At 54.7% G+C, this 26891-nt stretch overlaps 3 protein-coding genes across 3 annotated transcripts in view; 2 read left to right on the top strand and 1 right to left on the bottom strand.

Annotated features, from left to right (window-relative positions):
* Positions 1–70: 70 nt before the first annotated feature.
* On the bottom strand, positions 71–14865 carry Cntnap1 (contactin associated protein 1). The gene is made up of 24 exons (XM_013037446.1): positions 14775–14865; positions 14053–14154; positions 13760–13953; positions 13165–13312; positions 12876–13079; positions 12305–12489; positions 11238–11381; positions 10416–10677; positions 9639–9788; positions 9199–9370; positions 8629–8735; positions 8366–8485; positions 7801–8004; positions 7472–7628; positions 7260–7387; positions 6814–6999; positions 5873–6094; positions 5316–5555; positions 4172–4525; positions 3895–4022; positions 3041–3134; positions 2638–2883; positions 2492–2539; positions 71–1392 (listed from the first exon to the last, which is right to left on the bottom strand). Exons 1-24 carry the CDS (start codon positions 14863–14865, stop codon positions 1094–1096), a joined length of 4185 nt encoding a protein of 1394 aa, XP_012892900.1. The 3' UTR covers positions 71–1093.
* Positions 14866–16005: 1140 nt separating this feature from the next.
* On the top strand, positions 16006–17957 carry Ccr10 (chemokine (C-C motif) receptor 10). Its single transcript, XM_013037784.1, has 2 exons — positions 16006–16042; positions 16750–17957. The coding sequence occupies exons 1-2, from the start codon at positions 16019–16021 to the stop codon at positions 17818–17820; spliced, it is 1095 nt and encodes a 364-aa protein (XP_012893238.1). The 5' UTR covers positions 16006–16018; the 3' UTR covers positions 17821–17957.
* Positions 17958–20080: 2123 nt separating this feature from the next.
* The window catches only part of Plekhh3 (pleckstrin homology domain containing, family H (with MyTH4 domain) member 3), a 9534-nt gene continuing 2723 nt past the window's right edge, over positions 20081–26891 (top strand). Inside the window, exons 1-11 of the mRNA XM_013037437.1 lie at positions 20081–20682; positions 22501–22556; positions 22927–23006; positions 23106–23297; positions 23387–23544; positions 23657–23777; positions 24703–25009; positions 25624–25831; positions 26033–26169; positions 26455–26587; positions 26776–26888. Of these exons, the coding sequence (XP_012892891.1) occupies positions 20521–20682; positions 22501–22556; positions 22927–23006; positions 23106–23297; positions 23387–23544; positions 23657–23777; positions 24703–25009; positions 25624–25831; positions 26033–26169; positions 26455–26587; positions 26776–26888 (1667 nt within the window). The 5' untranslated portion in view covers positions 20081–20520. The remainder of the gene's footprint in view (positions 20683–22500; positions 22557–22926; positions 23007–23105; positions 23298–23386; positions 23545–23656; positions 23778–24702; positions 25010–25623; positions 25832–26032; positions 26170–26454; positions 26588–26775; positions 26889–26891) is intronic.

Below are 26891 nucleotides of genomic sequence, written 5' to 3'. Positions count from 1 at the left end.
TCAGATCAGTTCTCTTAAAATTCCCCCACCTATCCCAACACCAGCCACCACACACAGACTGGAGCTCTGCCACTCTGTTTTATTGGACCAGCTCAGAGTCGAGGGCATTGCAGGCTCTGCCCTAGGCCTAGTGGACTGGGTGAGTGGCCAACAGAACTCAAGAGATGTCCAACACAGGAGGAGCTCACTAGACTGTGGGCACAGCACAGGACAGGACAGCTGATTTGAGTTTTTCTTTTATATATAAACAGATAATTAAAAAATTAGAATAATATATAGTTTCTCTAGAGAGAGACATTGCAAACAAAAATATATATAAAGAATAGGACCTCCCAGACAAATAAAGCAGCATCTCTGAGCGGAGGAAAGAGGGCTCCTCATGCATTGGAGAGGGGGCCTGGCACCAAGGCTATTGCATATCTCAGAAAAGGGTTTAAGCGTAGAGGGTTGGCTAGCAGGGTATCTGCATTATTTCTCTACTTGCAGGGTTTGTTTTTGTTTTTTTATGGCTTTGGCCAAAGCATGTGAAGCAGCGGAAGTACTAAAGTGCTAAACTGAGGCCACTTGGTCTCTGTAAAAATAAAAGGGGGATGGGGGACAGTGATGAAGCAGATGGAAGACATTCAGCAGGGCAAGGGAGAGGCTGGGGGATGTGTATTAGCAGCCTCCTCCCCCCATGCCCTGTGCAGCCCTGCAATCCCACACATCTGTCCCTGCTGATGATGTATGTGGGAAGGGAGGCAGTTCATCTCCCGTACACTCTGTTGTTAATCCCCGGCAGCAGCTGGGACAGAGATGGCAGGAAGGGGCCTGTCTCCACCCCATAAGGCTTCTCCTCTGGGGCAGACAAACAGCCAGGAGCCTGGGGAAGTGGGTGAGCAGGGCATTGGTCTAGGCAGTGAGGCTCAGCCACTCCCTTTGGTCCCATCTGTAGCTCTGCCCACCAAACTTGGCAGGAGGAGAACTCTCTGGGTGAGCAGAGCCAGCTAAGAGGAGCCAAATGTCCCTGATGGGGTGGGATGGGGGTGGGGAGGCAGGAAATGGGGAATTCAGAGGAGTTGGACTTGGTCCTTGAAGCAAGCCCTTCTCCTGATCATTCAGACCTGGATTCCTCCAGGATTTGGGGTAGGTTCTGGTCCCGAGGACCTGGGCCGGTGGCTGGGGCTGGGGCTGGGGCTTGGGCTGGGGCTGGGGCTGGAACTTGGGTGGGAGCTGGTGTGGGGGCAGGGGCCTGGGCAGGGCCTGAAGGAGGTAAGGGAGTTTTGCTCCCAGGATGGTAATCGTGGGTAGCCTTGGGCTCATTGGTGTGGTAGGAGCCCTTGTAGCGATGATTTTGCAGATAGAAGAGCACCAACATTCCCACAAGCCCCAGCAGCAGGAAGGCCACCAAAACTGCAAGGAAGAAGAGGGACAATTCAGCATCGTGGGGTTTGACCTCCACACATACTTAGTCAACATTAATGGTCAATTATGTCCACTATATAAACACTATACAAGCAATTCCTAAGTGTTCAGTAGGTCTAAATTCCTGTGATTTCCTCTGCCAACTTGATTTTTTTTTCCAGTCCTGGGGCTTGAACTCAGGGCCTGGGCACTGTCCCTGAGCTGCTTTTTCTCAATGCTACCATTCTACCACGTGAGCCACAGCACCACTTCTGGCTTTTTCTGTTTATGTGGTACTGAGGAGTCAAACCCAGGGCTTCATGCATGCTAGGCAAGCATTCTACCACTAAGCCACATTCCCAGCCCTGTTGTTTTTAATGCCATTCCTAGGAGCTTGAACTCAGGGCCTGGGCACTATCTCTGAGTTTTTTTTTTTTTTTGGCCAGTTCTGAGGCTTGAACCCTGGGCCTGGGTGCTGTTCCTGAGCTCTGCAGCTCAAGATGAACACTACCACTTGAGCCACAGCGCCACTTCCAGTTTTCTGGTGGTTTCATGAGCTTTCCTGCATGGGTTGGCTTTGAACCATGATCCTCAGATCTCAGCCTCCTAAGTAGCTAGGATTACAGGAGTAAACCACCAGTGCACAGCTATCTCTGAGCTTCTTTTACTCAAGGCTAGCATACTACCACTTAAGCCACAGCTCCACTTTCAGCTCTTTTGGTACTTGATTGGAGAGAAGAGTCTCACAGACTTTCCTACCTGGGCAGGCTTTGAACTGGGATCCTCAGCTTCTTGAGAAGCTACAATTATAGGCATGTGTCACCAGTACTCAGCCCAACTTCTATTTTTAATATTCTCTTTCCACATGCCTGGTAATCATCCCAGTTTCTTCAGCCTTTTAACTATAGCTGTACTTTAATATTTCATTTTAATAAAAAATTTATAGTATCCTCAAACATTAAAACATATCTACCCCATCAGCAAAGCCTTATCATCCTTCTTGGTTTCATCAGCATCTAGTACCATCACCCCTCTTCAGGCTCAGGGACAGGGCAGGGAGGGAATATAGATAGGGTTGTTTTGGGCTGGCATGGTCAGTGCTACTTACAGCCTAAAAGTATGGCAACCCATCCATCATCATGGTAGTATGGGAAGTCTGAAGAGAAGAAAACATAAATTAGAAGTCACATCCCAAATTAATCATTGCCCTTCCTTGTCATCCTCCCTTCCCTCATTTGTGTCCTGGGGATGTACCTGGGGGAAGATACCAGGGATCAAGCTCAGGTGGCACCTCTGAGACCAGACGTGGCATAGCTCCACAGTTAGATTCTGACAGTTCTCCCTGAACTCGCAAGGCCTCAGCTAACTCAGCAGTCATGGGCCGAGGGGTTCGGAAGTGGGTCTTGAGGGGAGCCACATTGTTGAATCGAACACCAGACAGACATCCAGAGAAACCTGGGGTGTTGTAGCGCTGTATCTCCGGGTCAATGACTCCTGTCTCTGAGGGAGAGGCAGACCCAGAAAGAGAAGGGCTTAGACTAGCCAGAAGCCCTGCCCCCTCTCACTGTCCATCTTTCTCACCACAGCCACTTAACTCTAGCCTCCAAAGACTTCACCTACAACTCTTTGGCCCAGACTTACCCTCAGACAAGCTTACCCATCACACGCCCTAGATACAAGGCCTTGGGCGAGTCCAGCTGGCTGTCCACCAGCAGTGAGAACTTCTGTTCTGTCAATGGGAAGTAATCCACCTGAGAGGGAAGGCAGTAAGGAAGGAAGGACAGGGTGGACATAGTCAAGACCTTTATAGAACTCTTAAGCTGCTCAAACTGAAGCTCCTATCTGGGTAAGTCATTGCTCATTCCTGAAGTAGGCCACCCCTAGCCCAGATGGAGGACTTAGTAGAGTTCTAAAAAATCTGTATTGGTTTTGTCTTTTCTCTGTGTGTGTGCCAGTCCTGGAGCTTGAACTCAGGGCCTGTACACAGCTTTTGCTCAGGGCTAGCACTCTACCACTTGAGCCACAGTGCCACTTTCAGCTTTTTCTGTTTATGTGGTACTGAGGAACCAATCCCAGGGCTTTGTACTTGCTAGGCAAGCATTCTACCACTAAGCCACATTCCTAGCCCTGTCTTTTATTTTTGAGATACGGTGGCTAGCATCGCCCAGAGTGGCCTCAAACTCAATATCCTCCTGCTTCCACCTCCTGAGCAGCTGGAATTATGGGTGTGCACCACCCTACCCAATTAATCTGATTTTGAATACTGTCTTTGTGGCTTACTAGAGGTTTGACTTTGAGAAGTCTATTTTCTATTTACTGATGTATCAAATGGAAATGACAGTGAGTGTGTGCCTGCTACCTCACAGAAGTGATGTGAGAGGCACATGAGGTGACACGTGAGTATGTTGGCATATTGAAATGTGCTTGACACATGTTAAGTGTTTTGACACTTTCTTGGGTATAACAACCAAGACTATGAGGCTGAACTGGCGCATCTTCTTCCACACATACCTGAATGAAGAGGTTGCGGTAGACCCGGGTGATGTTCACACTGTGGGGTTGGCCATCAGTAACTGGCCGGGTGGTTAGCTGGTACACATAGGGACTGGTGCCCAGCTGATAACGCAGCTGCAGGGTCCCTGTGAAGTGGGAAGGAGAAACATGAGTTGTCCCAGCTCCAACCCCCATCTTCAGAGCCCTTAGGTCTTAGCATTGCTGAATCAATAGCTATAGGAAGTAGCATCTAGGGGAAGCAAGTCTCCAGGGAGGGAGCCCTTGTGAGGCTTACCATCTTCCTTGATGAGAACAGCCATGTAATCACGCACAAAGGAGCTCACATAGAGCAGGACTGCAGGTGCAGAATTAGTGCTGAAGCTGAAGGAGACCTCTTCTCCTGTCACATTGTAGACAGGCCCCCGGTAACCAGGCACAGGCCGGCCAGGCCGTGGGTAGTCAGGTAGGCGGTACCCAGGGCCATGATAACCAGGCACGTAGCCCGGGGTGTCATAACCAGGGATATAGCCAGGCTCATAGCCTGGCACTGGCCGACTCAGCATGTGGGAGAACTCCCGGGCTGCAGAGCGCAGTGCTGACTGGAGGTTGTAGCGCATCCAAGTGCCAGGCTCAAAGAAACCACCGATATCTGGAGACAAAGACAGTGAGGTTAGGAGCCCCAGATTCACACTAGTTCACTCACAGATTCACATTAGTTTCTGCCACTACCATAATCCTCCATTTACTTTTAGGTACCTATGAGGCCCTGTCACAGAATGGAGCCTTTAAGCCATGAGAAAATTGAAAGATCATCTAATGAGACCCCTGCAGATTAGATGGAGGCTCAAAGATGAGTGATGACTTGCCCAAGGACACAAAGTAAGTGGAGATCCACAATCAAAATGGAGATGTCCTTATACTATCCAGTATACGTGCTACTCACACTTCCCTAAGTCTCTGTATCTCCCTAGTCTGCAAGACTCTTCTCCTCTCACAGTAACCCACCTGCTCACTTATCCCTCTGGGTAAGTCTTAGGGAAGATGCATCTTAGCTATATGCAGAATCTTGCAATGCTAAGTGTCAAGGCTCTATAATCAAGAACCAGGTTGTAGAATGTTTTAGTAATGGATCATACAGGAAATGGCATGGAAGGATGTCTTGCAGCTCAAGGTCACTGTGCATGGGGGAGGGACGGCCTTCATCACCTTGATGATAATGGGGAAATGCAGGAAGTTATAGGCATCATGCTCCTGAGCTCTTTGTCATCTCCTTGTTCTCTCTTTATGACTTTAACTGCCTGGCTCCTAGAGCTTAGAGCTCAGGAGCCCAGTGACAACTCTAGTTTTCCCATATGCTGACTTGATGCCCTCTTTTCCTTTCCTCTCTACACCCCATTTTGCCTGATGGCTTCCTGCCCTCCATAACCAGGAGCACTGACCGTGGTTGCAGTAGGGCCCATCGAAAGCCGTGAGGTCACAGTCACATGTGTAGTAGCTATAGCGCTCCACGCAGCGGCCTCCATGAAAGCAGGGGAACCTGGGGTGGACACAGTGGCCCGTGCAGTTGGGGAAGGTGCCCTCAGAGGCATTGGCACGACCCTCCAAGTTCAGAGTTACTCCATTCAGACGCATGGCCCTCAAGCAGCCCACGAATGGGCGTCTCTTAAGCTCTGCAGATCCTGGTCAAGAGATGAGTTGGAGCAGTTGGCTCAAGGGTACAACATGCTTAGTGGCCCTGGGTTCTAGCCCCAGCACCAAAAAAAAAAAAAAAAAGACTGTAGATATAGAGACAAGAATAGCTATTCTGGATGGGAAGGGCACCAAGGAACTAGAAGGATGCTCTAGGACACCAGAGATTTCAGGATTCTGGTGGTACCTTGGATCACTCTGAAGCAGGGGGAACTAGGACTACGACATGGGGTTCCTAGAAACACTGAACGTGTACTTAAAAGGGTAGCTCCCCCCTCCCCCCCTGCCTCCCTAGACTGCTGCTCACCAACATAGAGGGGCTGGTCATACTCCAGCCAGATATAGGTCTGCAGAGGCATGGGCCGCAGGACCCAGGGCCGGTGATCCACCCGCAGCCGGGCCTGCTTCACATTGATTTCAGCCCGGACCAGGTGCCACTCATCATCGTTGAACTCAAAGTCATCTGAGTGTACAGTCAGGTTCTCGTCTCCATTCCCCACATCAAAGGCAAAGACCACATCCCGAGATGCTGGACAATGTGACATGGAGCAGGGAGAGAAAAGGACTTGGATCTCCAAGATCCTCCATGGCTTCTGACTCAATACAACATCTCCTCTTCACCCTTCAGTTCTTTGACTATCTCTCCAATTTGTCCACAGCCTGAAACAACTTATCCTCTATCCTCCCAAACCACAGATTCCCTAGAACTAGATTCCCAGTCAGACCTCTTACCTAGCTAGAAGTATAGCTAGTTAGAGGTAGGAGAGAGACCTCAGGAGTCCAATACTTTCCTCATATATAAGGAACCTAAGTCTCAGAGAGGCAAAATGAGTGCCCAAGGTCACCATCAAGATAGAGCTAAGTGTAGGATCCAGAGTCATTGAAAGCCCCTTTTCCCTCCTGCCTCTCAAATGGACGATTGTCCTGGTCTCTTATCCCAACTTTGTCAGTGATACTCTTTTGTTTTTGGTCGGTCATGGGGCTTGAACTCTGGGCCTGGATGCTGTCCCTGTGCTCTTCAGCTCAAGGCAAGCGCTCTACCACCTGAACCATAGTACCACTTATGGTTTTCTAGTGGTTAACTGGAGATAAAAGTCTCATGGACTTTGCTGCCTGGGCTGGCTTTGAACCACGATCCTTAAATCTCAGCCTCCTGAGTAGCTAGGATTACAGGCCTGAGCCACCAACACCTGGCACCAGTGATACCCTTTTTCTACCCCACACCCATTCCAGAATCTGGTTGCTCACTGTTAAGTTCCACCCGCACATAAGGCCGGCGCCACTGGCAGAAAGGACCCCCCATGTTCTCCAGAAAAACCCCAGAGGGAGCTGAGGTCCTGAAGTAGAAGGAGACGTCGAGGCTGTGGTTGGCACGGATTGGAGGAAAACGTAGTGCAGCCCCAGTGTGGAAGGAAATGGTGTTCCAGGAATTACCTACAAAACCAGAGGGAGGCCTTGTCAGGGAGGTTAGGAAGTGGAGGAGCAAGGAACCTCAGTAGGGCAGGAAAGGAAGGCAACAAGAGATAGGGTGACCAAAGAGAGACTAGATGTGGAATGAACAATAAAGCGCAGAAGAGCAAGGAAAATGAAGGTCAGATCACAGCAGGCGTGTCTTGCAATGTGGTCTAGAGACCCTCAGTGGGTCAGATGGCCTGCTAACCTGAGAGGGCACGCAAAAGGGGTTTGCCACTCACGGTCGCCATAGCAGCGCAGAGGCCTCAGGAAGAACTGGGCCTCTGAACTGGAGCGGTTTGTATCCCCCACTACCACCTGGGTGACAGGCAGATGATCCACAAAAGTCAGCAGGCCCTTGTCCGTTCTCCTGTGGGAGTAGGATGCAATGACTCAACCTTGTCTCTCAGCAACCCAAGGAGCCCCTCAAAAAACTCATCCTCTGCCAGCTCACCACTGGGGTTGGTCAGCATCACAATTGCAATGCAGAGCAGGGTCCACACAACTTCGGTCGAGCCCACAGGCACAGCGCTGGATCCCAGGCTGGGAGCCTCCCCAGTAGAAATGCTGCTCCTCGTTTCGGCCAATCCAAAAGCTGTAGGGATAGCCTCCTGGGGAAGACACACAGGCAGCTTCCAGGCCCTGCAACTCCATCTGGGCTGCCCATGCCCTTCCAACCATCCCTGACTTTGATTCCTCTAGGCTGAATCCTCTGGGTTCCCCACCCCACCACCATCTCCCCTCCAGCTCTTCATCCTTGCCCTCCCTGATGCCAGCCTCAACCTGCAGTGTTGAGCAGCCGGGAATTGTAGCAGGAGAACTCGATCCACTGCTCACAATGTTGAGACGCATTGGCCAGGGCACTGACTTCCTCCCAGGATGCATTCCAGTACTGGACAGCCCCCAGGAAGGGCCGCTCCATGCTGGAACCTGTCACCCGAGTTGTCCATAGCCTGTCATGTCGCACAACTGTCCAAGCTCTGTTTTCTGGGGAGGGAAGGGAAGGGACAGAGCTTTGGCTGGACATAAGCATTCTCTACCTACCTCCCTGCCCCAGCCACCAACACAACTGCCACTCAGACCCAATAACTGTAGCCAACAGCCCTCCAGCTCAGCCTTGGGCCCTCCATTTTGGAGGCAGAAATCAGTCAGCTGGAAATAGATAGTAAGTGGGAGTTTATCTGCAAGCCTAGGTTACAAATTCCTAAATGTCTCTTTTCTCCTCTTCCCTCCTTTATCCATCCACATCAGTTTCATCTTACCCTCTGCCCCCCAATCTGTACTCCATGTACCCCGTCCCCCAAATCTCTCCTACTGCCTGGTCAGCTGTTCCCTCAGGGCCAATTACCTCGGATATCACAATACACTACAAATGGCTTCAGAGGGCCACTGCCATCAGGATCAATGGTGAAGTTTCCAGAAGTTTTCCCACTGAGCCGATAAGCCTCACAGGATTCCTTATACAAAGCTGGTAGGTGGTAGGATGGGGAAAAGGCAACAGGGAGGGAGGAGGATTTTAGAAGGTTAGAAGAAAGCTAGCCCCTCCATCTTCAGCAGCTTCATAATGCCCAGCAACCTCTCTCTCCAGACTTCCCACCCCGTGTGGCTTACGCTCATGGCAGGTCACCCCCTTGTAGCCAGTCAGTTCGCAGTAGCAGATGAAGTCATCCCAAGACTGGTAGCAGCGTCCATCATGTTCACACATGTTAGGGCTGCATCTAGGGGAGAGGGTCAGCACCAAGGGAAGGGCCTTAGTGGGAGGTTGAAAAGGGATTTGACTTCTACAAGCTCTACTCTCAAATCCCTAGGGCACCAGAACCCAGTGACACATATCTACTGCCTAACTAACCAGTTAGAAATCCAGGTAGTCCCCAGGGCTCAAATGCTGCTAATTCTCCCTTCCCTCCAAAATTGAAAAGTGCCTTATTCCACCTCCCCCACAACTTCACCAAGAGAAAATGAGGAGCAACTAAGGAGCTTTTGTTTCCACCCTGAGCATTTGTACACTTTACCAGAAAAAATAGTAGGTGGGAGGTCAAAGAAGAATCTTGCCCCAGTTAGGGTGATTAAGGAGCTGAGACAGGAGAAGGGAGATTACTGAAAAGAACACTTCCACTGAGATGTGATGGGAAAGGGTTCCAAAGGGGTCACCTTTTGTTAGGGAAAGGAGCTTCTGGATACCTATCAGTGATGCCACATGTGTCAAAGAGGACCTCAGCAAAGTATCCAAGCCGGCGGAACTCCACCAGAGTCAGGTTGACCAGTTGACCATCCACCTTGAGCAGCTCCATGCAGCCATGGAATGCCGTCTGGTTGGAGTGGCAGCCCCATCGACTGGCTGGTTTGGGACAACCTGGAACAACCACCCCTGTAAGGCCCTCCCCAGGAAAGATCCCAGAGACCCTCCCCCAGGGAGATGACAAGAGAGAATCAGACATAAAGGGAGAAAGGAAGCTAGAACCAAAATGTAGACTATGGCAATGACCTACCATTTCCCAAGGCCCTAGTGTTGAAAGAAGGTTTGATCTCTACAAAACTGTCCATGTGGTCCCATCTGAATGGACTTAAAAGGGACCTTCCCACCCAGAGAAGAAGGTCTGACCAGGTTAGCCCTCACTTACCCCCAAAGAAGTAAGAAGTCCCTGTACGGATCAGCAGTGGGTATGAGACTCTGACCTCTGCCCCTTCCACATCATCAATGCTAATGACTGCATGGTTTTCTTGTGCCACAAAATTCACCTCATGCCAGAAGCCATCATTCAGACGGTACCCTGAACAGAAAGGACGTTGTGGGGAGAGAGGAACAGTGACCCGGATAGGAGAGAGGGGAAGCAGCAGCCCCAACAGCTGTGACCCAACAGTTATGTGCAGCTCACTATTGAACTGTGATGTTTTTGATTATTTCTCTTCTCTATCCAGGGCCCCAGCAATTGACATAGAGTCTACAAAGTCAGAAATGAATAACAACCAGGTGCTGGTGGTTCACACCTGTAATCCTAGCTACTCAAGAGGCTGAGATCTGAGGATCCCAGTTTGAAGTCAGTGATCAGGCAGGAAAATTTGTGAGACCTCCACTAATCTACCAAAATTGAGCTATGGCTTAAGTGGTAGAACACGAGTCTTGTGCAAAAGAAACTCAGGGACAGGCCTTGAGTTCAAGCCCTAGAACCAGCACCAAACACACACACACAAAAAAAATACCTCCAGGAATTCACCCATCCTCCTAGAACTGGAGAACATCTGGACTCTCTACCTTCCTAAGCATTCCCAGAATTCCTAGTGCCTCTAACCTTTTTCAGTACCTCAGGACATTCTGCCTTTTTACTCTCCTATCATTAGTATTCAAAAGCCTCAGCCCTAGCCCTTTATCCTTCTCCAGCCTGCTTGTGTCCCCTTACCAGCTGCAAACTGAAGCTTCTTTCTGCCAGTCTGTGCAATGGACACATTGACCTGCCCTTCACTGAGCATGAGCTCCACATGACCCAGACCATCTCCCATGCGGGAGAAAAGGAGCAGCCCAGTGAGATCCCAGGTGCGGAAGCGAAAGGAAACTGCGAGACGGCCGCGTCGGGGGAAGCCAGGCACTTGCACGAAGTTGTGAGGGCCTCCAAAATTGATGGGGTGTGGAACTGGATCCAGGCAACGGAAGGCCACCTTACCCTAGGGGAGAAAGTAAAGACACATCAGTCAGCACAAGGACCTTAGGTTCTATCCAGAATTGAATTTCACACTTTTCTAAGACCCTGTACTAGCAACCCCTTGGTGTCCTCCACCCCATGGCCCTTTTCCTTGCTTGCTTTTTACCACTGATCTGCAATGTTATCACTTCTTTCTCTTCCTTCGAGCATGAGAAGCAATTTGGGGGCCACCCCTTCCCAGCTTTGGAACAGGCACAGGTGCTCATGGCTAGTGGCAAAGATAACGAGAACTTATTCAATCAAGTCCTTACTCTGTCTCTGCAAAACTGCATGACACCTGATGAAGCCATACCCCCCATCTCTGCACCATATTTCTCTCATGGGTTAACTAAGGTGATTGGACCTAAACAGTTTTAACTAGGAAGTATGTGGCTCTGGCACCTCCTGTAAGTCCTAACAATCTGGCTGAGGAGAGAAGAGGCCTCAGTTTTTGTCTGATCCTCTAGATCTCCCCCGACTCTACCTCTTTGCTTTTCAATCAGCTTTGGTTTCCCAATGTCCCAAATCCCCTTGCCCACTGACCTCGAAGGTGATCCTGGAATGGCGCCGTACAGCCAGGTCCGCAATGTTGACCCGGTTAAAGATTACGTTTTCCATGCAGCCCCGGAAGTTATGTCGATAGCCAAGGTTCTTGTGTGCAGCACCCACTAGACCCCCAATGAATATCTGCAAGAAGGGGCCCGGGAAGAAGTTCCTTGGGCACAAGGACCCATATGCCTTTCTCTCATGCATCATCCCCCATACCTACGTTTTCCAAGCACAAACCTGACTTTATAAAAGACTTGAAACATACATTTCCCCAGGGTCCGTACTAAAGCTTGTGCTGCCTCCTAAGGCTTGGGTTGAGCCCTAATTCCATCATAAATGGGCTGCAAGCTTCCAATAAGTTTTGTTTGTTGTTGTTGTTGTTTCTGTTTTTGTTTTTTGTTGTGGGGCCTGAACTCTGGGCCTTGGTGCTGTCCCTCAGCTCTTCAGCTCAAGGTTAGCACTCTAGCTACTTCCTGCTTTTTCTGCTTATGTAGTGCTGAGGAATCGAACCCAGGGCCTCATACATGCAAGGCAAGCGCTCTACCACTGAGCCACCTTCCCAGCACAGTAAGTCAATTTTTGATCTGCTTGAGATATGTGTGTGTGTGTGTGTGTGTGTGTGTGTGTGTGGTACTGGGGCTTGAACTCAGAGCCTGGGTGCTGTCCTTGGCTTTTTCCACTCAAGGCTGGGGCTCTACCACTAAAACTACACCTCTACCTCTGGAATTATTATTTATTGGAGAAAAGAGTCTCCTGACTTTCCTGCCTAGGCTAGCTTCCAGATCCTCAGATCTCAGTCTCCTGAGTAGCTAGGATTACAGGAGTGAACCACTGGTGATTCAGGGCAGGGTCTTTATCAATTCCAATTGTGGGAAGATCCAAGGGAACAACTTTTCTACCTTGCCTTTTCCACAAAATCTGAATTTCTAGACCTTACCTCAAAGTTATGAAGTGGACCCAAGACAAAAGTCTCAGGCTTTTCCAATCAGCAGAAAGTTTGAGAAAGAAAACTGTCCTCCACCCATTCTCCCAGCAACACCCAACCAATGGTGCCTCTTCACCTCGGTGTCCAGGTTTAGCCTCTCAAAGTCGCCATTGAGAATGAAGCGATGCACGTAGCCATCCAGGGTGAGATTTGCTTCTCGGCCATATCGGTCCACGCGCACATAGTGCCAGTGCTGGTCGTTCAGGACGCCCCCAGCGCTCACAGTTGTGTGTCCAGGTCTTGGCTGAATGGGGCTGCTGCCTGAGGGTGGAGCAGTTCAAGAATGAGTCCTAGAGCCCCCAGGCAGAGCCGCAGGGTGCAGGTAGCCTGGGAGAGAAGCCTGGAGCCTGGGGTGGAGAGATTGCCAAGGGGCCTCTTGTCCTACCTGTAAAACTCAAGTTGTACCTAATCCTGCAGGTGTGTGTAAAGCTAAGGAGATGCAAATGTGTGTGTGTGTGTGTGTGTGTGTGTGTATGTTTACAGTGAGCCAACCTAAGCCAGGGAGATGCCTGTCCAAGGTCACACAGCTAGTAGATTGCACAGCCAAGGCTGGAATCCAGTCCTTCGGTGTTTGGGCCAGGCCGTAAAAGAATGGGTCGGGCTCGCTGCGCGCGCGCACGCGCACACACCGGGGACAGGGCACTCACCCAGGCTCATGTGCAGCACCAAGTGCGCCCCCTGTAGTTCGAGGGTCACGTAATCGCCCTGGGCGCCCTCCGTGTGTAGCAGCAGCCCGTCCTTCTCCTCCGTCTTGAAGCTGAAAGCGAACACGTCCCACAGGCTTCGGCTGACCCCTCTCGGAAAGCGGTACGAGATGGCATCGTCGCCGTCAAAATAGAGTATGTCGGATTCTGCGCGAAAGACCGGAGGTGAGCCGGGGAGCGGGGACATTGGCAGTCGCCCGGCCTCCCTCCGGACCCTCCCTCCGACTCTCACTGTAAGGGCAGCCGTAGATGCCCAGGCGTAGGCCGGCCTTGCCGCGCGGGTTCCAGGCCAGGGGCACGATGCGGATGTAGCGCGCCGTGAAGTGGTAGTGGAGGTCGTGGCGCACCACGGCGGACTCATTCACGTTCCCGAAGAAGGTCTGTGGGAGTTGGGCAAAGTAGTAACCACATCCCCCACCTTCTGCTCCAGGCCCAGTCCATGGCTTTCCCACTTTGCCAATCTTGACTGGCCGTGGGGGTGGGGACAGACACTCCTTGCTGTCCCCTGTCCAGGGCCTGTACACCCACCATTTCCCTAGCCCTTTTCCCACCAGGCGATGCAGAGCTCAAATCAGATGTCACCGCCCGGAAGCTCTCACAGATTTCCTCCTGAAGTGGAATTATAAACCCTGTGATCTGAAAGTGTCTTGCCCACGTGGTGTGCTGACCAGTCCTTCTGGACTTAATCCCAGGAGTGGAGTCATGGCTCCTCACTTAGGCGTTCACTACTGCCTCCTCCCCTTCTTTTCAGGCTAGTGCCCAACCCAGGGCCCAGAACAGAAGGGGGTCCCCCGTGTGTATGTGCGCCCGAGCAGTGCCCCGAGTACCGCGTTGTGCCCTTGCTGGTAGAACGGCGTCCAGCTGTCCACACGGTCACCGTAGAGCAGCATGTAACGTGTGACCCAGTCCCAAGAATTAAAGGAGCCCTGAGTGGCCACAGCTCGGATTCGGTGCCTCTTCATTAAGTCGATCTGGAGCCAGGGATTCGGGTCCCCAATCCGGGGTGACCATCCACTTATGCCTGTAGAAGAGGCAAGGGTTTTTGTGGTGGCTGTTTGTTTTGCCACCCTCCCCGCAGCCCTCCGGAGTCCTCCACCCCCCCTGTTTTCAGCCTGCTCACCGTGCAAGCGGGCAAAGCGGGCTGTGGTAAAGAGACTGTAGTAGGAGGAAGCACCCAGGGAGCGGGCAAACAGAGGTCCCACAAGCTCCTCGTCGCAGCCATCTAGGGTGAAGAAACGAACTTGTTAGGGTGGCTTGTCCACTTCCAAAGGCCAGGCCCACTGAGAGGCGGCAGCTCTTCTTCTCTGCCCCCCTGTGGCAGACCTTAAAGCCATCCACTGAGCCTGGGCTGCAGCGACAGCTGCTGTCTCTTCCCTCCTGGGGGAAATTCTTAAGCTAGAACTATGGGTCCAATGCCAGACCCATCCTATCCCAGAGCCTACCCAGATTGAGTACTCCCCCAAATACAATCCCCAAACTCAGCGTCTTTCCAAAACACCAATGCAGCCACAGTCTTGGTGTCACTCTCAATCATCATTCTCCTCCCCACGTCTGTACCAATCCCAAATCCAGGTCTTGCTCCCAACCCAGCCACCTCCCAATCCCAGTTCTCACACCATGACCAGCTCCAGCCAGCTTCAGACTCAGTCAGGATCACCAACTCCTGTTTGTAACCTAGCCATAAAACCCAGCCCCAGCCACAAACCCTAGCCCACCGACCAGCTCCAAAGCCTAGTCCCAGCCCCTGACCAAAACCTTAACCCTAGCCTGTTTTACCAGTACCACACCTCTGCCCAACCCTAACCTGACACCCCGACACCCTGCGCCCTCTTGGATTACTACCCCAAATCCTGTCTGGGCTGACCCCATCCTCGGCTTGGAGCCCAGCCCCAGCCCCATTCCCAGGCGCGCGCAGCTGTCTCCGGAGCTGCATTGCGGAGCGCGGGGGAGAGGCAGGAAAAGATGGGAGCGAGCGGCCGCGCGCGCCGGCTGGGAAAGACCGGCGACCACCCAGCCGCAATGCGGTGCGGGACCCGCCCTTCAGGCTCTGGAATCCGGGGCCCAACCCCACCTGCCTCGGACCCCAGCACTCACAGTAGCCCCAGCCCCGAGCTCCTGAGACCGCAGCAGCAAGCAAGACGCAGAAGAGCCCGAGGTGCATCCTGCAGGGCTGACCAGCCCCCGGGAGACTGCCTCCTGGTGCCCGGCTCTGGCTAGCGATCCAGTTCTGGCTCAGGCTGCCAGCTCCCCTCCTGGGGTTCGCAGCTGACCGCTGTCTCTTCTCCTTACCCACTCCTCCTTTTTTCCACCCTCTGCTAACCTTCAATCTCTCTCTCTCTCCCTCTATCTCTCTCTCCTTCCTTCTCTCTCCCCCCCCCCCGGGTCTCTGCTTCCAGCTTGCTTGCTCGCTCTCCTTTCCACCCTCTCTCCTCTCACCTCCCCCCTTCCCCAGCCTCTCTCCTGGCACGCGCGCGTTTTCCCGGAACCCGCGCAAGCGCGTGGCTCAGCCCTGCTGTGACAGTGTGGGAGCTCAGAACCTCCAGCCACTGGGAAATACCCCAGGTAAAGGAGTAACGGAGAGCTGGCAGGGACTGGTGCCTCAAAGTTGGCCCAAAAAAAGAGGCAATAAAAGAGAAGGATCCTGAAAGAAAGACAAAATCAAAGAAAGGGGCGGGGGAGAAAGCGGGATGCTTAAAGATGGAATGAAAAGTAAGTAAGAGAACGTTTTCCTAAAGGCAGATAATGCTACGGTCTTGGTGCTGGGAACTTAACACTGGAAATACCATATTTTCACCTTACTTCACTTTTGCAATGAAAGACCTGAGACTCAGAGAGGTTAAAGAACTTATTCAAGATCGCACAGCTAGCTTGCAACCATGATATCCCAAAAGCCATTATTTTCACACTAGCAGAGTAAAGAAAAAAAATGTTTAGGTAAAGTGGAATGGAAAAATGAGCCAGCAGACCCTAATACCTACCGCCCTCTCAGCCCCTCTCCCCGCCCCTTCCTTCCTGTCTCACTAGTTATTTAATTCTACCCACCCCCGCCCCCTGTGACTATGCTTCAGAAACTCTTGTAGCCAGAGATGGGGACGGAGCCCACAGAGCAGGTGGGAGTGGGGGCAGGGAGGGGGAGAAGGGTTACAGAGAGGGTGTGGACGGGGGAGGGATGGGATTCTCCACCTGGCAACAGGCCTCTGCCATCCTGTGATCTATGCAGAAGCTGGAAGATCTAAGTCCCAACCCCAGAGACCTTCCCTCAGCATGAATGATTCAGGAGAGGTGGGGTGGGAACAGAGAAGGGGAAGGAGACCAAAACCCACACCCTGGAAGTCCAGAGTCCAGGTCTGAGGCAAAATCTGCATCTGACCATCCTTCCAGAAGAGGGCGCTGCAAAGGGAACAGAAGCGTCGTGATTTATGAATAATACAAATGCTTAGTTTATGGAGAGCTAGATACTTCACATCCATTATCTTTCCTTTTTCAAACAATCCACAAGCTTTTCTTAGGTAGGCTGGACAAGACATCTGGTTTGGGCATTGCATATTAGGAAATGGAGGTTGAGAAAGACCAAGTGTCTTGCTCAAGGTCACCCAGGAAAACTGGAAACAGGGATGCAAGAAAAACCAAGGCCTGTTCACCAAGAGCTAGTTAAAGTCTAAAGGGAGTTTAACTTTTTCTAGTGTAGTTATCCTTGGTCTCTCTCTCTCACACACACATACACACACACCTGTGTGGAAGATATTGTGTGGGAAATGGGAGTGTCATGGGAAGATGTTTCATACAGTCTTCCCTCCTCTCATTTTGACCTCCCCAGGTTTCCTGGGGCCCCTACTCTGGGATTGAGGAGGAGGAGGAGGTGTATTCAGCTGAGCCATTGCCCGAGATCTGTTACAAGGCGGATGTCCAGGCCTTCAGTCGTGCTTTCCAACCCAGTGTCTCCCTGACGGTGGCTGCTCTTGGTCTGGCCGGCAATGGGCTGGTCCTGGCCACCCATCTGGCGGCCCGCCGCACTGCTCGCTCGTCCACCTCCGCCCACCTGCTCCAGCTGGCTCTGGCCGACCTCCTCTTAGCCCTGACCCTGCCCTTCGCTGCAGTGGGAGCTCTTCAGGGCTGGAGTCTGGGAAGTGCCACCTGCCGGGCCGTCTCTGGCCTCTACTCGGCCTCCTTCCACGCAGGCTTCCTTTTCCTGGCCTGTATCAGCGCAGATCGCTACGTGGCCATCGCGCGGGCGCTGCCAGCCGGGCGGCGGCCTTCCACGCCAGGCCGTGCGCACTTGGTCTCGGTCATCGTGTGGCTGCTGTCACTGCTCCTGGCGCTCCCTGCGCTTCTCTTCAGTCGGGATGGTCGCCGGGAAGGCCAGCGGCGCTGTCGCCTCGTCTTCCCCGAAGGCCTCACGCAGATGGTGAAGGGGGCAAGCGCGGTGGCGCAGGTGGTGCTGGGCTTCGCGCTGCCCCTGATCGTCATGGCAGTCTGTTACGCGCTCCTGGGCCGCACGCTGCTGGCCGCCAGGGGGCCCGAGCGCCGGCGGGCGCTGCGTGTGGTGGTGGCCCTGGTGGCAGCCTTCGTGGTGCTGCAGCTGCCCTACAGCCTCGCCCTGCTGCTGGATACAGCCGATCTGCTGACTGCCCGCGAGCGGAGCTGCCCTGCCAGCAAGCGCAAGGATCTGGCACTGCTGGTCACCGGCGGCTTGGCGCTGGCGCGCTGCGGCCTCAATCCCGTGCTCTATGCCTTTCTGGGCCTGCGCTTCCGCCAGGACCTGCGCAGGCTGTTAAGGGGTGGGGGCTGCAGCCCAAGGCCTCAGCTTCGCAGCCGCTGTCCCCGCCGGCCCCGCCTCTCTTCCTGCTCCGCTCCCACCGAGACCCACAGTCTCTCCTGGGACAGCTAAGGAGGCTACAGATCCAAAGGGGGGGAGGGGGGGAGGGCTAAGTGGGTAAGGAGAGTCGGTGGGGGGCAAAGAGGTCAGGATCTACCGGGAGGATGACTTCTGTGCTTTGCCATATTAAAGTGATAACAAGGAAATGAGATGCAACCCCAAACAACTGTTACTATTTTTGAATCCCAGACTTGGAAGCAATTTGTAGCAGGGCTGAGACAGTGGGTTACACCCCGCCCCCACCCCGCGGTTGGGTCTGAGTGGGAGGCAGGAGGGGGCCTGCTGAGTCTGCTAAAGCCTTGGGCACTGACACTCCCTCCAATTTCACTCAGTCTCTGCCAAGAGAGGTGAGGTGGGAAAGCTGCCAGGCTAGGAGGGGCGGGGGTTCCTCTCGAAATAGCGTAAGGCAGGGCTTTCTAACAACCAAGGTGCTATCCAGTAATGGCTGCCTTAGCAAGTACCAGGTTCCTGGCCTCCGGTATGTGCAGGACTGTGTGTGCCTGAGCCTCGAGTAGAGGTAGGCGCCACGGTGGGTGTTCTCATTTGGGGTAGGTGTTTGGATTAGATTAGCACTTTACAATTCCTTCCAAAGTTCTGTGATGGAAAGGGGGGAAAATGAGTTTGTCATGGGACTGGTGCATGTTTGTAATCACAGGACTGGGAAAACTGAGGCCCGGGTTCAAGGCCAGCATAGGCTGGTTACATAGCAAGAGGCTGTTTTGGAGAGGAAAAGAGAGAGGAAGAAAGAATGGAAGAGACAGAGAAAGGAAAGGGAGAGAGGAAAGAAAGGAAGGAAGGAAAGGAAAGAAGACAAGAAAGGTTTTTCACCTGTGTGGGGAGCAAGGAGGGAATTGTATTTGCAGACTTCTAAAAAGGAGCTATCCTAGGCACGGGTAGGAATGCTTGGTCTTCTCTATCTCCCCTGGGGGGCCACCAGGTCATGAGGAAATGCACTGAGCTGCCCAGGAAAGAGGGAAGAGGTTAGACATTGGAAAGAACTACTTTGAAAGCTTAAGGCTTTCCTAGGAAATCTTAGTGCAGGCCACTTTCATCTGGGGCGAAGGCCGGATGGCCTCTAGAGATGGTGGCATTGATGGGTCAAGCAGGATGGTGTTCACGTGCGATAATTCTTGAAGTTTAACATCCGGTCAGCAAAGCTGTACCCACGGCCCCAGCCCGAAGTCTTGAGGGAGAAAAGGGCGGGGCCGAGAGAGGAGGTCTCCAGGGAGGTGCTGGCCCTAAGTCCCCGCCCCGTCCTGCCCCGCCCAGATGGGCTAGCAGTCCTTCCAAGAACCTCAGACGGCGGAGACAGAAAGCCTCGGCCTCTAAGGCCCACGATCCAGGAGAGGCTCAGAAAGAGCTTCGATTCTCACAAGGGGTGCCGCACGCCAGCCCTCGGGGAGGGGGGTTAACCTGGAACCCTCCACCGGTGACCGCGGGAATCGCCGCTGAGTCAGCAACGCGCGCGCCCGAGCCCGCTGTCTCCGGCTGTCGCCCCAGCCCCGCCCTGGACGCCCCGTGCCCCGTTTAACCCCTTCCTGTTCGTTACAGAATTCCTGAGGATACCAAGCCAGTCTCCCTAGTGGAGCCCAGGAAGCTGTGAGCTCTAGATGGGATCTAATTTCCATCCTAGGGAGTCCCTGCCACGGCTTCTTCACTTCACAGATACGGTGACTCACATCTAGGAACTGGAGTCCCTTCGTTCCAAAGCCTTCCGTAGAGCTGGGTCACGGGCGCAGGTCTTAGTTTCTCCCCGCCCCCAGTAACTGAGGCTCATCCCATCCCCAGGGACCCCTCCCCCCAAAGCTGGACAGGAGATCCGAGGGCAGCAAGCGAGCCTCCCTCCAGCCCAGTGCCATTTGCTGCCCCGAACTCCTTCTCAAGAGCGTTTTACAGTCGGTGAGCCAAGAGTTAAAACAGGGCACGGAAGGCGGGCTTCCGTGACGTCGCTGGCACCTCGCGTCCGACCTCGGGCTGGGGGCGTGGTTAGCGTCGCCCCGCCCCCTCCCTCTAGCTCTCCCCCGCCCCTCCTCGCTGTCACCCAGCCAGGAGCACGTGATGCAACCCGCCGCGGCTTCCTGCTTCTGATTGGTGGCCGCGCCCGGCGCCCGGCATAGGGATTGGGAGATGGAGGTTGTGACGAAACGTGGATCCTGCCTTGTAAAGAAGGGAGAGAAAGAAGAGGGAAGGGAGGGGGGGTGCCTCGCAGGGGGAGGGGGGGGGGCGGGGTCCAGGAGCTGAGCTCGCGGCCCCAGCGCGCCAGTCCCGGGGCTGCAGGGAGCGCAGCGCGCGCCGCCCGGGCCCCGGCCACCGGACGCCCTACCGGACACGACCCTCCCTGGAGCTTGGACAACTGCCCACCTCGGACACTGCACCGGACACTGCCCCCCACGGGGCTGGACACTACAACGGACACTACTTCCCCGCTCCGGACATTGCTCTCGGCCAACTCCCCCCCCCATACGCTTTTTCCCCCATCCCCCTTCGCGGACCCAGACAGTGAGCCCCTCGCAGGCGCTCGCTCGCGTCCTCCGAGCACTTCAGCGCTGGACATTGCCTCCCCCCTGTTCCCCTTTCCCTTCTCCTCCCACCTCCACCCCCCCATTTCCCCCGCACTGGTCTGAGCCCCGCCGGTTTCTCCGATCCCCTGCTGTTTGGCCCGGGGCGGGGGGGGTGGTTGCCCGCGCCCCCGTCCCCCGGCTGCGGGTCCGGATGCCTCTCCCCGGGGGACTGTGGTGGCTCCTCTGCTGCCGTCGAGGCTTCACTCTTCTGCACCGGGACTACGGGGACGGCGAGCTTAGCGGGGACGGGGACGAAGACGAGGACGAGGAGACCTTTGAGCTACGGACCCCGAGTCCAGCGGGCGGCGGGAGGGTAAGTCTTGGGGGGATCTGGAGCCTTGGCTCAGCCCCTCTCACTGCGAACGGCCGTCACACACCGATCCGGCTCGACTCCTGCCAAAATCCGCGCTCTTGGCGAACGGGGGAATGTCGCGGGGAGACTCCAGCCGGGAGGCCAGAGCCCCTGGGAGCTCTAGGAACAGCCCTACCCGGGATGTGCCTCTGGGCCTCGCGCCGCACACTGGGCGCTGTCCACCTGCTGGGAGCCCTGAGGCAGAGGAGGCGTCACGCGTGGCCCGACCTGGCCCTGCCTCTCCCTTCCCCGCCGGGCCCGCGTCCCATCCCGTCTCCTTCCGCCTCCGCCAGCGCCAAGGAATGTGGCGAGGCCGGCTGGGCGGCTCGAACGCCTGGGTCCACTCGGCTCCCAGTTCGTGAGTTCTGGGGGACAGATGCGGGAGCTGCCACCGCGGGGATCTGGGCGAGGGGGAAAAGGCATCGGAGCTTTGGGATCCGAGGCGGGGACCCCACGGAGAGGGAGCCTGGGGCTATGGTTCTTTGAAGACTTCTGCTTATCCCGCCAGTCAGAACCGAACGCTCAGCCTTCCCTGGTGAGGCTTCTGGAAAACCCTGGGGGCGGGGGGTTCGTGAGGATCACTTGGCATTGGGCTTTTGTCAGATCTCCCTGTGGGGAAACCGAGGCATGGTTGGTTATAGAAGCACCTCGAGTCCCTGATGCGACTTCTCATACCCGGGCAACTAGACCCCGTGTGCTGTGACCTGGGTCTGGTCCCCATCCCCCCCGTTTAGGGGTCCCCAGCAGGCTCGGTGGCTCAGTGCCCGGGTGGGGCAGGCTGCTCTGCCGGGCCGGCGCCAGCACCTGGCGAGGCAGAGGGCAGATAAATATAGAGAGAAGGAGGAGGGAAGCCGAGGACTGCGACTAGGGGGGTCGGCCTGAGAGTGGGGCAGTACCCCCTCCCCCGTGGAGGTGTGGCGGATGGATTGCGCTGCTCCCAAAGAAAGTGCTTGGACCTAGGCTGTTCCCTAGCATCCAGCCTGGGCAGGGTCGGTTCTGTCAACCACGCCATTACCACCCTCAGACGCTCCACCTCCACCACCACCCCTCCCCGGAGCTCCCAGGGACAGGTGTCCCTGCTCCCCCTGCTCCCTCCCCAATCCTGGCTCAAGCAGTCTGGGCACATTGGGACCATGGCACAATTCCTGCCTGGCTTGGCTTTAGGTTGGATTTAAGGTCTCTCTCTCTCAAACCCCAGGCTACTACAGTTGGAGGTTCCAGGGCAGGGACTGTGGGTGAGAAACAGGCAAAATTCCTACCTACACCTGCTCACACCTGACTCTCAGAGGTATCTCTGAGGGGACATATAAAGCTCTTGGAGAAAGCCCTATACTAAAAAGGTCCTTCTTCCCTTCATTTACCATCTGCCCTCCCCCAGCCAGAAAGGTGGAGTAGGTGAAGAAAAAATGAGGAGGGAGTGGTTTCCAGGCTACTGCAACAAGAAGGGACTTTGTCACCTCTTCTGTTCCAAAGATGGGGAAACTAAGGCCCAAAGATGGGAGTTGGGCCAGGTTCCGCAGTGAGTTAGTGGTACAGCTCTACTGAGTCCCGGCCCCATGCTCTTTCTAGCCCATCCCACCCCTGATGACATCTTCAAAGGGGAATGGAGACCAAGCAGCAGCTTTGACTTGTTAACTCGAGGCTTTTTTAAAGAGTGGTTCCTTTGCCCAGTCACTACGCCACTCCTTCCATCTCCTGAGCAGCACTGTCTGAGGTGCAGAGGCCACAGGCATTGCTCAGGGAGGACTTCTGCTGATCATTTCTTGCCTGTCTCTCCAGGGTCCCCTGGACGTGACACTAACTCAGCCAGTGAGGAGCGGACAGATCTCAGACAGGTAAGCCTCGCCTTGGCCATACTCTTCTGTAGTTTTGAGACCCCAGCAGGTTCCCAGGACGTCCATCCTCGCCATTTTCCCTAGTGGGTTGTGCAATAAAAGGGAGAGGCCCTATGCTGCCTGCCGGACGCTGCGGTTTTGGCAGGGGTCCCAGGGGGGCGGTCCAGCCGGGGGCGTGGGGAGGAAGGAGGGGTCCAAGGCTATTTCTGGTGCAAGGTCAGAACGGCCCTGTGGTTCCCACAGCTGGAGGATGGGTGCCCAGCTTGGGAGCAGGCACCCCTGGCTATCAGGGGAGCCCCTACTGAAAGAAGCCCCCTGGAGGCTGAGCAGAGGCTCAGCAGCCTTGCCCAACTCTCTTTCTCTGGTCCAGGCTGCAGAGCTGGGAAGAAACCTGGAGTCTCATCCCAGAAAAGGGGTTGCCAGAGGATGACCCCGACGTGGTTGTGAAAGGTGGGGACTGCCCTCAACGTGTCCCAGGGGGCTGGCAGTCTTAGCCCCCACCCCCCCAAGATCCTCCAGTAGATGCTCCTTCTTTTCCTTTCCTCCCAGGTTGGCTGTACCGGGAACCCCGTGGAGGAGGGGCTCGGCCATGGTTACCCCCTCGCCGAGCCTGGTTTGTGCTCACCCGAGACTCCCTGGACCAGTTTAGCAGCAGCGGGAAGGGAGCAAGGCACCTTGGGAGTCTCGTGCTCACCAGCCTGTGCTCAGTGACTGGCCCTGAGCGTAGGCCCAAGGAAACCGGTGAGATCTCTTGGGAACTGCCCTACCTTGCTGGCAGGGGTCCTAACTAGCACTGATTGCCCTGAGGGTGGGTCTTCTCTTTCCACCAGGTCTGTGGTCAGTGACTGTGTCTGGCCGGAAACACAGCATCCGCCTCTGCTCCCCACGCCAGGCAGAGGCAGAGCGCTGGGGGGTGGCACTGCGTGAAGTAATTGCCTCTAAGGCCCCACTAGAGACCCCTACCCAGCTACTGCTCAGGGACATACAGGTGAGAGAGAGGGGAATCCAGTGAGACCTAAGAGATGGTCGGCCCAAAGGCTCTCTGAGCTCTTGAAGAGCTCTCTTTCCCCCATCAAGGTGACTCTCTTCCTGGCCTCTAGGAGAGTTGTGGGGATCCAGAAGCAGTGGCCCTCATCTACCTGAGGAACCCTATTCTGAGGCATACCAGTGGAGCCTTGTATGCCCCCCTCCTGCCTCTGCCCTACGAGGTCAGCGCCCCAGGTAAGTGGTCTACTGGCCCAAATTCACTGAATGGGATGGGGTGGACCAGAGGTAAGGGTCTGAATTACTTAACTGGCAGGGAATTAAGAGTCTTTAAGGGCTCTTGAAGGTGAAACTTGGGGCTGGTCAAGGTGCAGGGAAAGGAGATTAGCACAGAAAAGAAAGGGCCCATTGTGACCACTTTCTCCAAGGGTCTCATTCTGACCACTGATGTTCCTCCTGGGGGTGTTTATACTGTCTTCTCTTTTTTCTTTTTTTTTGCTTTTCCTGACTGCATTTTTAAAAATTTCTTTTTACATATTTATTAGCATCACTTAGTTGTATAAGGAGAGTTACAGTTTGTCAAGTCCATAGGTACATACAATGCACCTTGGTTAGATCCCCTCCCTACACTACTCTCCTTCCTCCCCCATCCACTACTCACTTAAGACCTTGTCGTTTTACCTTTACAACTGGGAAAGCCATCACTTGGGGGAAAACGTGCTGGTCTTCACCAGCTACCTAGCTCAATATACTGTCGTGACCAGCTCAAGTATTATGGGTTTAAAAGAGGGCTAGAAAGAACCCTGGTTATCCAATGCCCAGACTAGCCCGTTTTTTTGGCCCACATTGATGGCTCCCAGTACCCAGTTACAGAATCTGGAATTTGAACCTAAGTCCCTTAGTCATTCCCTCTACCTTACTAACTCAAAGTCCAGGCTTAGCAGGATAGGGAGAGGGTGCTCTTGCTTGGAAGGCAACGGTTGAGTTTGGTTCTGTGGGACCATTGCTTTCCCTCCGTTCTTCCTGTCCTTCATACCTTCCTTTCCTTGCCATCCCTTGTCCCCTTATTCCCTTCTGACCTTCTCCTGGTTCTTGCATTCCTCCCAGGGCGCAGCTCTGTGTCCCCTCTCCAAACCGTCCCTCCTCCCCCACCCTCCGGCAGGTCCAGGTTATGCATCCCTGCGGGAGGAGGCTGTGCGGCTGTTCCTGGCACTGCAGGCACTGGAGGGGGCACGACGCCCTGGGCCCCTGATGCAGGGTGTGCTCCAAACCTGCCGGGACCTGCCTGCACTTCGGGATGAACTCTTCCTGCAGCTGGCTAAGCAGACCTCAGGCCCTGCAGGTCCTCCTGGGCTCCCTGCTACCCAAGATCCTGCAACCCTGCGGTACTGGCAGCTTCTCACTTGTATGAGCTGCACTTTCAGACCTGGAGGAGCCGTAAGAGGCCATCTCCTGGGACATTTGGAGAGGTGAGAGGGGAGAGGCAGGTATAAGACTACAGCACAAAAAGAGATGGGAGAGAAGTGCAGGCTTTTGTAAAGAGTTTAGCAAATGGTGAAATCTAGGTCCAGAGAAGAAAAAGGACATGCCCAAGATCAGAACTGGTGTGAATGTATGCTGTGCCACTGTGGGAATGACAAGGTTATATGCCATGTATGAGCAGATGAAGTACAATGAGGTGCTCCTTTAGAGCAGAGGAGATACTAAAAGGTTGTTTGGTTCTGGGTGATGCAGACCAGCTTCAGGACTGGAGAGTGTGATAAAGTGGCTCCACTTCCGTTTTCAGTGAGGAGGAAGATCACTGGAGTGTTGGAAGTGGGTGAGGCAGTTGGGAGAGAACTTCTAGAAACCCGGGAAAGTAATTCAGCTCCATTGAAAGCTCAAGGAGCTTGAGTTGGAGGGGAGGAAACCAGATGAAATAAAATTTTTTTTTGTGATGCTGGGAAATGGAACGTAAGGCATTATGCATGCTAATAAGCAAGCTCTGGCCAGAAGAAATAAACTATAATGCAAGACGGTGAGAGGAAGAGGAAAAGGAAGGAAAAGGAAGCCTTAAGCCCTGATCCTTGGATTCCTAACTCAGGACTGAGCAGGCTCTCCCAGACTCAGAACTGGCGGAATATGCGCGCTTCATCCGGAAAGCGCTGAGCCGGACCAGAGGCCGAGAGCTGGTGCCATCGCTGGCAGAGATTTCCGCACTGAGCCGACGGCAGGAACTGTTGTGCACGGTGCACTGCCCCGGGGCTGGCGCCTGCCCCGTGACCATCAATTCTCACACCACGGTCGGGGAGGTGAGACCAGAGAAAGGCTCCCTCCTCCCCCATCCACCCTTCCAACTACTCACGAAGTTTGTCCCTAGTCTCAGAATCCTTATTTCAGTAAGGGAGGGAATGGTAGTGATAGGACTAAGAGCCCCTAGGGACTGGGTCAGCCCTTCCCAGTCAGACTTGTGGGCGGTCTGACTTTCCGCATCCCCTTCCCCTTTGCTCTAGGTGGCTCAAGAACTAGTGGGGCGGCTGGGTTTGGCCCGGAGTCGAAATGCATTCGCGTTGTATGAGCAGCGAGGAGCCCAGGAACGAGCCCTGGCTGGGGGAACCCTCGTGGCCGACGTTCTCACCAGGTTTGAGAAGTAAATGTCCAGCCCCAGCCCATCTACGTCTCAGCTTCCATCGCTAACCTTTACCCAGCGCAAGCCACTGGTCACTGACCTGCCGACCGACGCCCTCCCCACCTGCGGGTGGCGTGTGGTTGGACCGCGGGGTCGCAGGTCGGCAAACGCTCCGCCGGCCCCGCCCCCGAGCGCGTGGCCACGCCCGCCGCGGCCACGCCCCTCTGGCCACGCCCCTTCCCCACGCTGCGGGAGCCCGGGGGGAACTGGGGCTGCCCTCGCAGCGGGTCTTCTCCTCTTCCACAGTTCGGCCTCCGAGGAGATCGGAGTGGAAGACTCCCCCGACTCGGGGTGGAGACTGTGCCTACGTCTCCACGGACCTCTTCACCCCGAAGGGCTGTCCCCAGATAGCCACGAATTGCCTTTCCTCTTTGAGCAGGTGAGGGACCTCCCACCCCCGGGTCCCCACCCCGAACCTCCCCGACAAGCGGAAACCCGCCTTCCCGCGGCCACCTCGTTTTGTTTTGCGTTGTTTTGCATCAGTTTTGGTTGCCCCGACCTCCAGCGTCCTCCGATCCCCACCACCCCGACGCCGCTCGGGGCTGACGCGAGGTGTCTCCCCTGCAGGCCCACGCTCTGCTGCTGCGCGGCCGGCCACCCCCGCCCGACGACACGCTGAGCGCCCTGGCGGCGCTGCGCCTGCAGAGCTTGCACCGGGACTTCTCCCCGCGGGCGCCCCTGCC

The sequence above is a fragment of the Dipodomys ordii genome, unplaced genomic scaffold, assembly GCF_000151885.1.
Source record: "Dipodomys ordii isolate 6190 unplaced genomic scaffold, Dord_2.0 Scaffold7, whole genome shotgun sequence".
NCBI classification, from domain to species: domain Eukaryota; kingdom Metazoa; phylum Chordata; class Mammalia; order Rodentia; family Heteromyidae; genus Dipodomys; species Dipodomys ordii.
The sequence above is the reverse complement of the archived record's forward strand: the minus strand, read 5'-3'. Positions and strand labels throughout refer to the sequence as shown.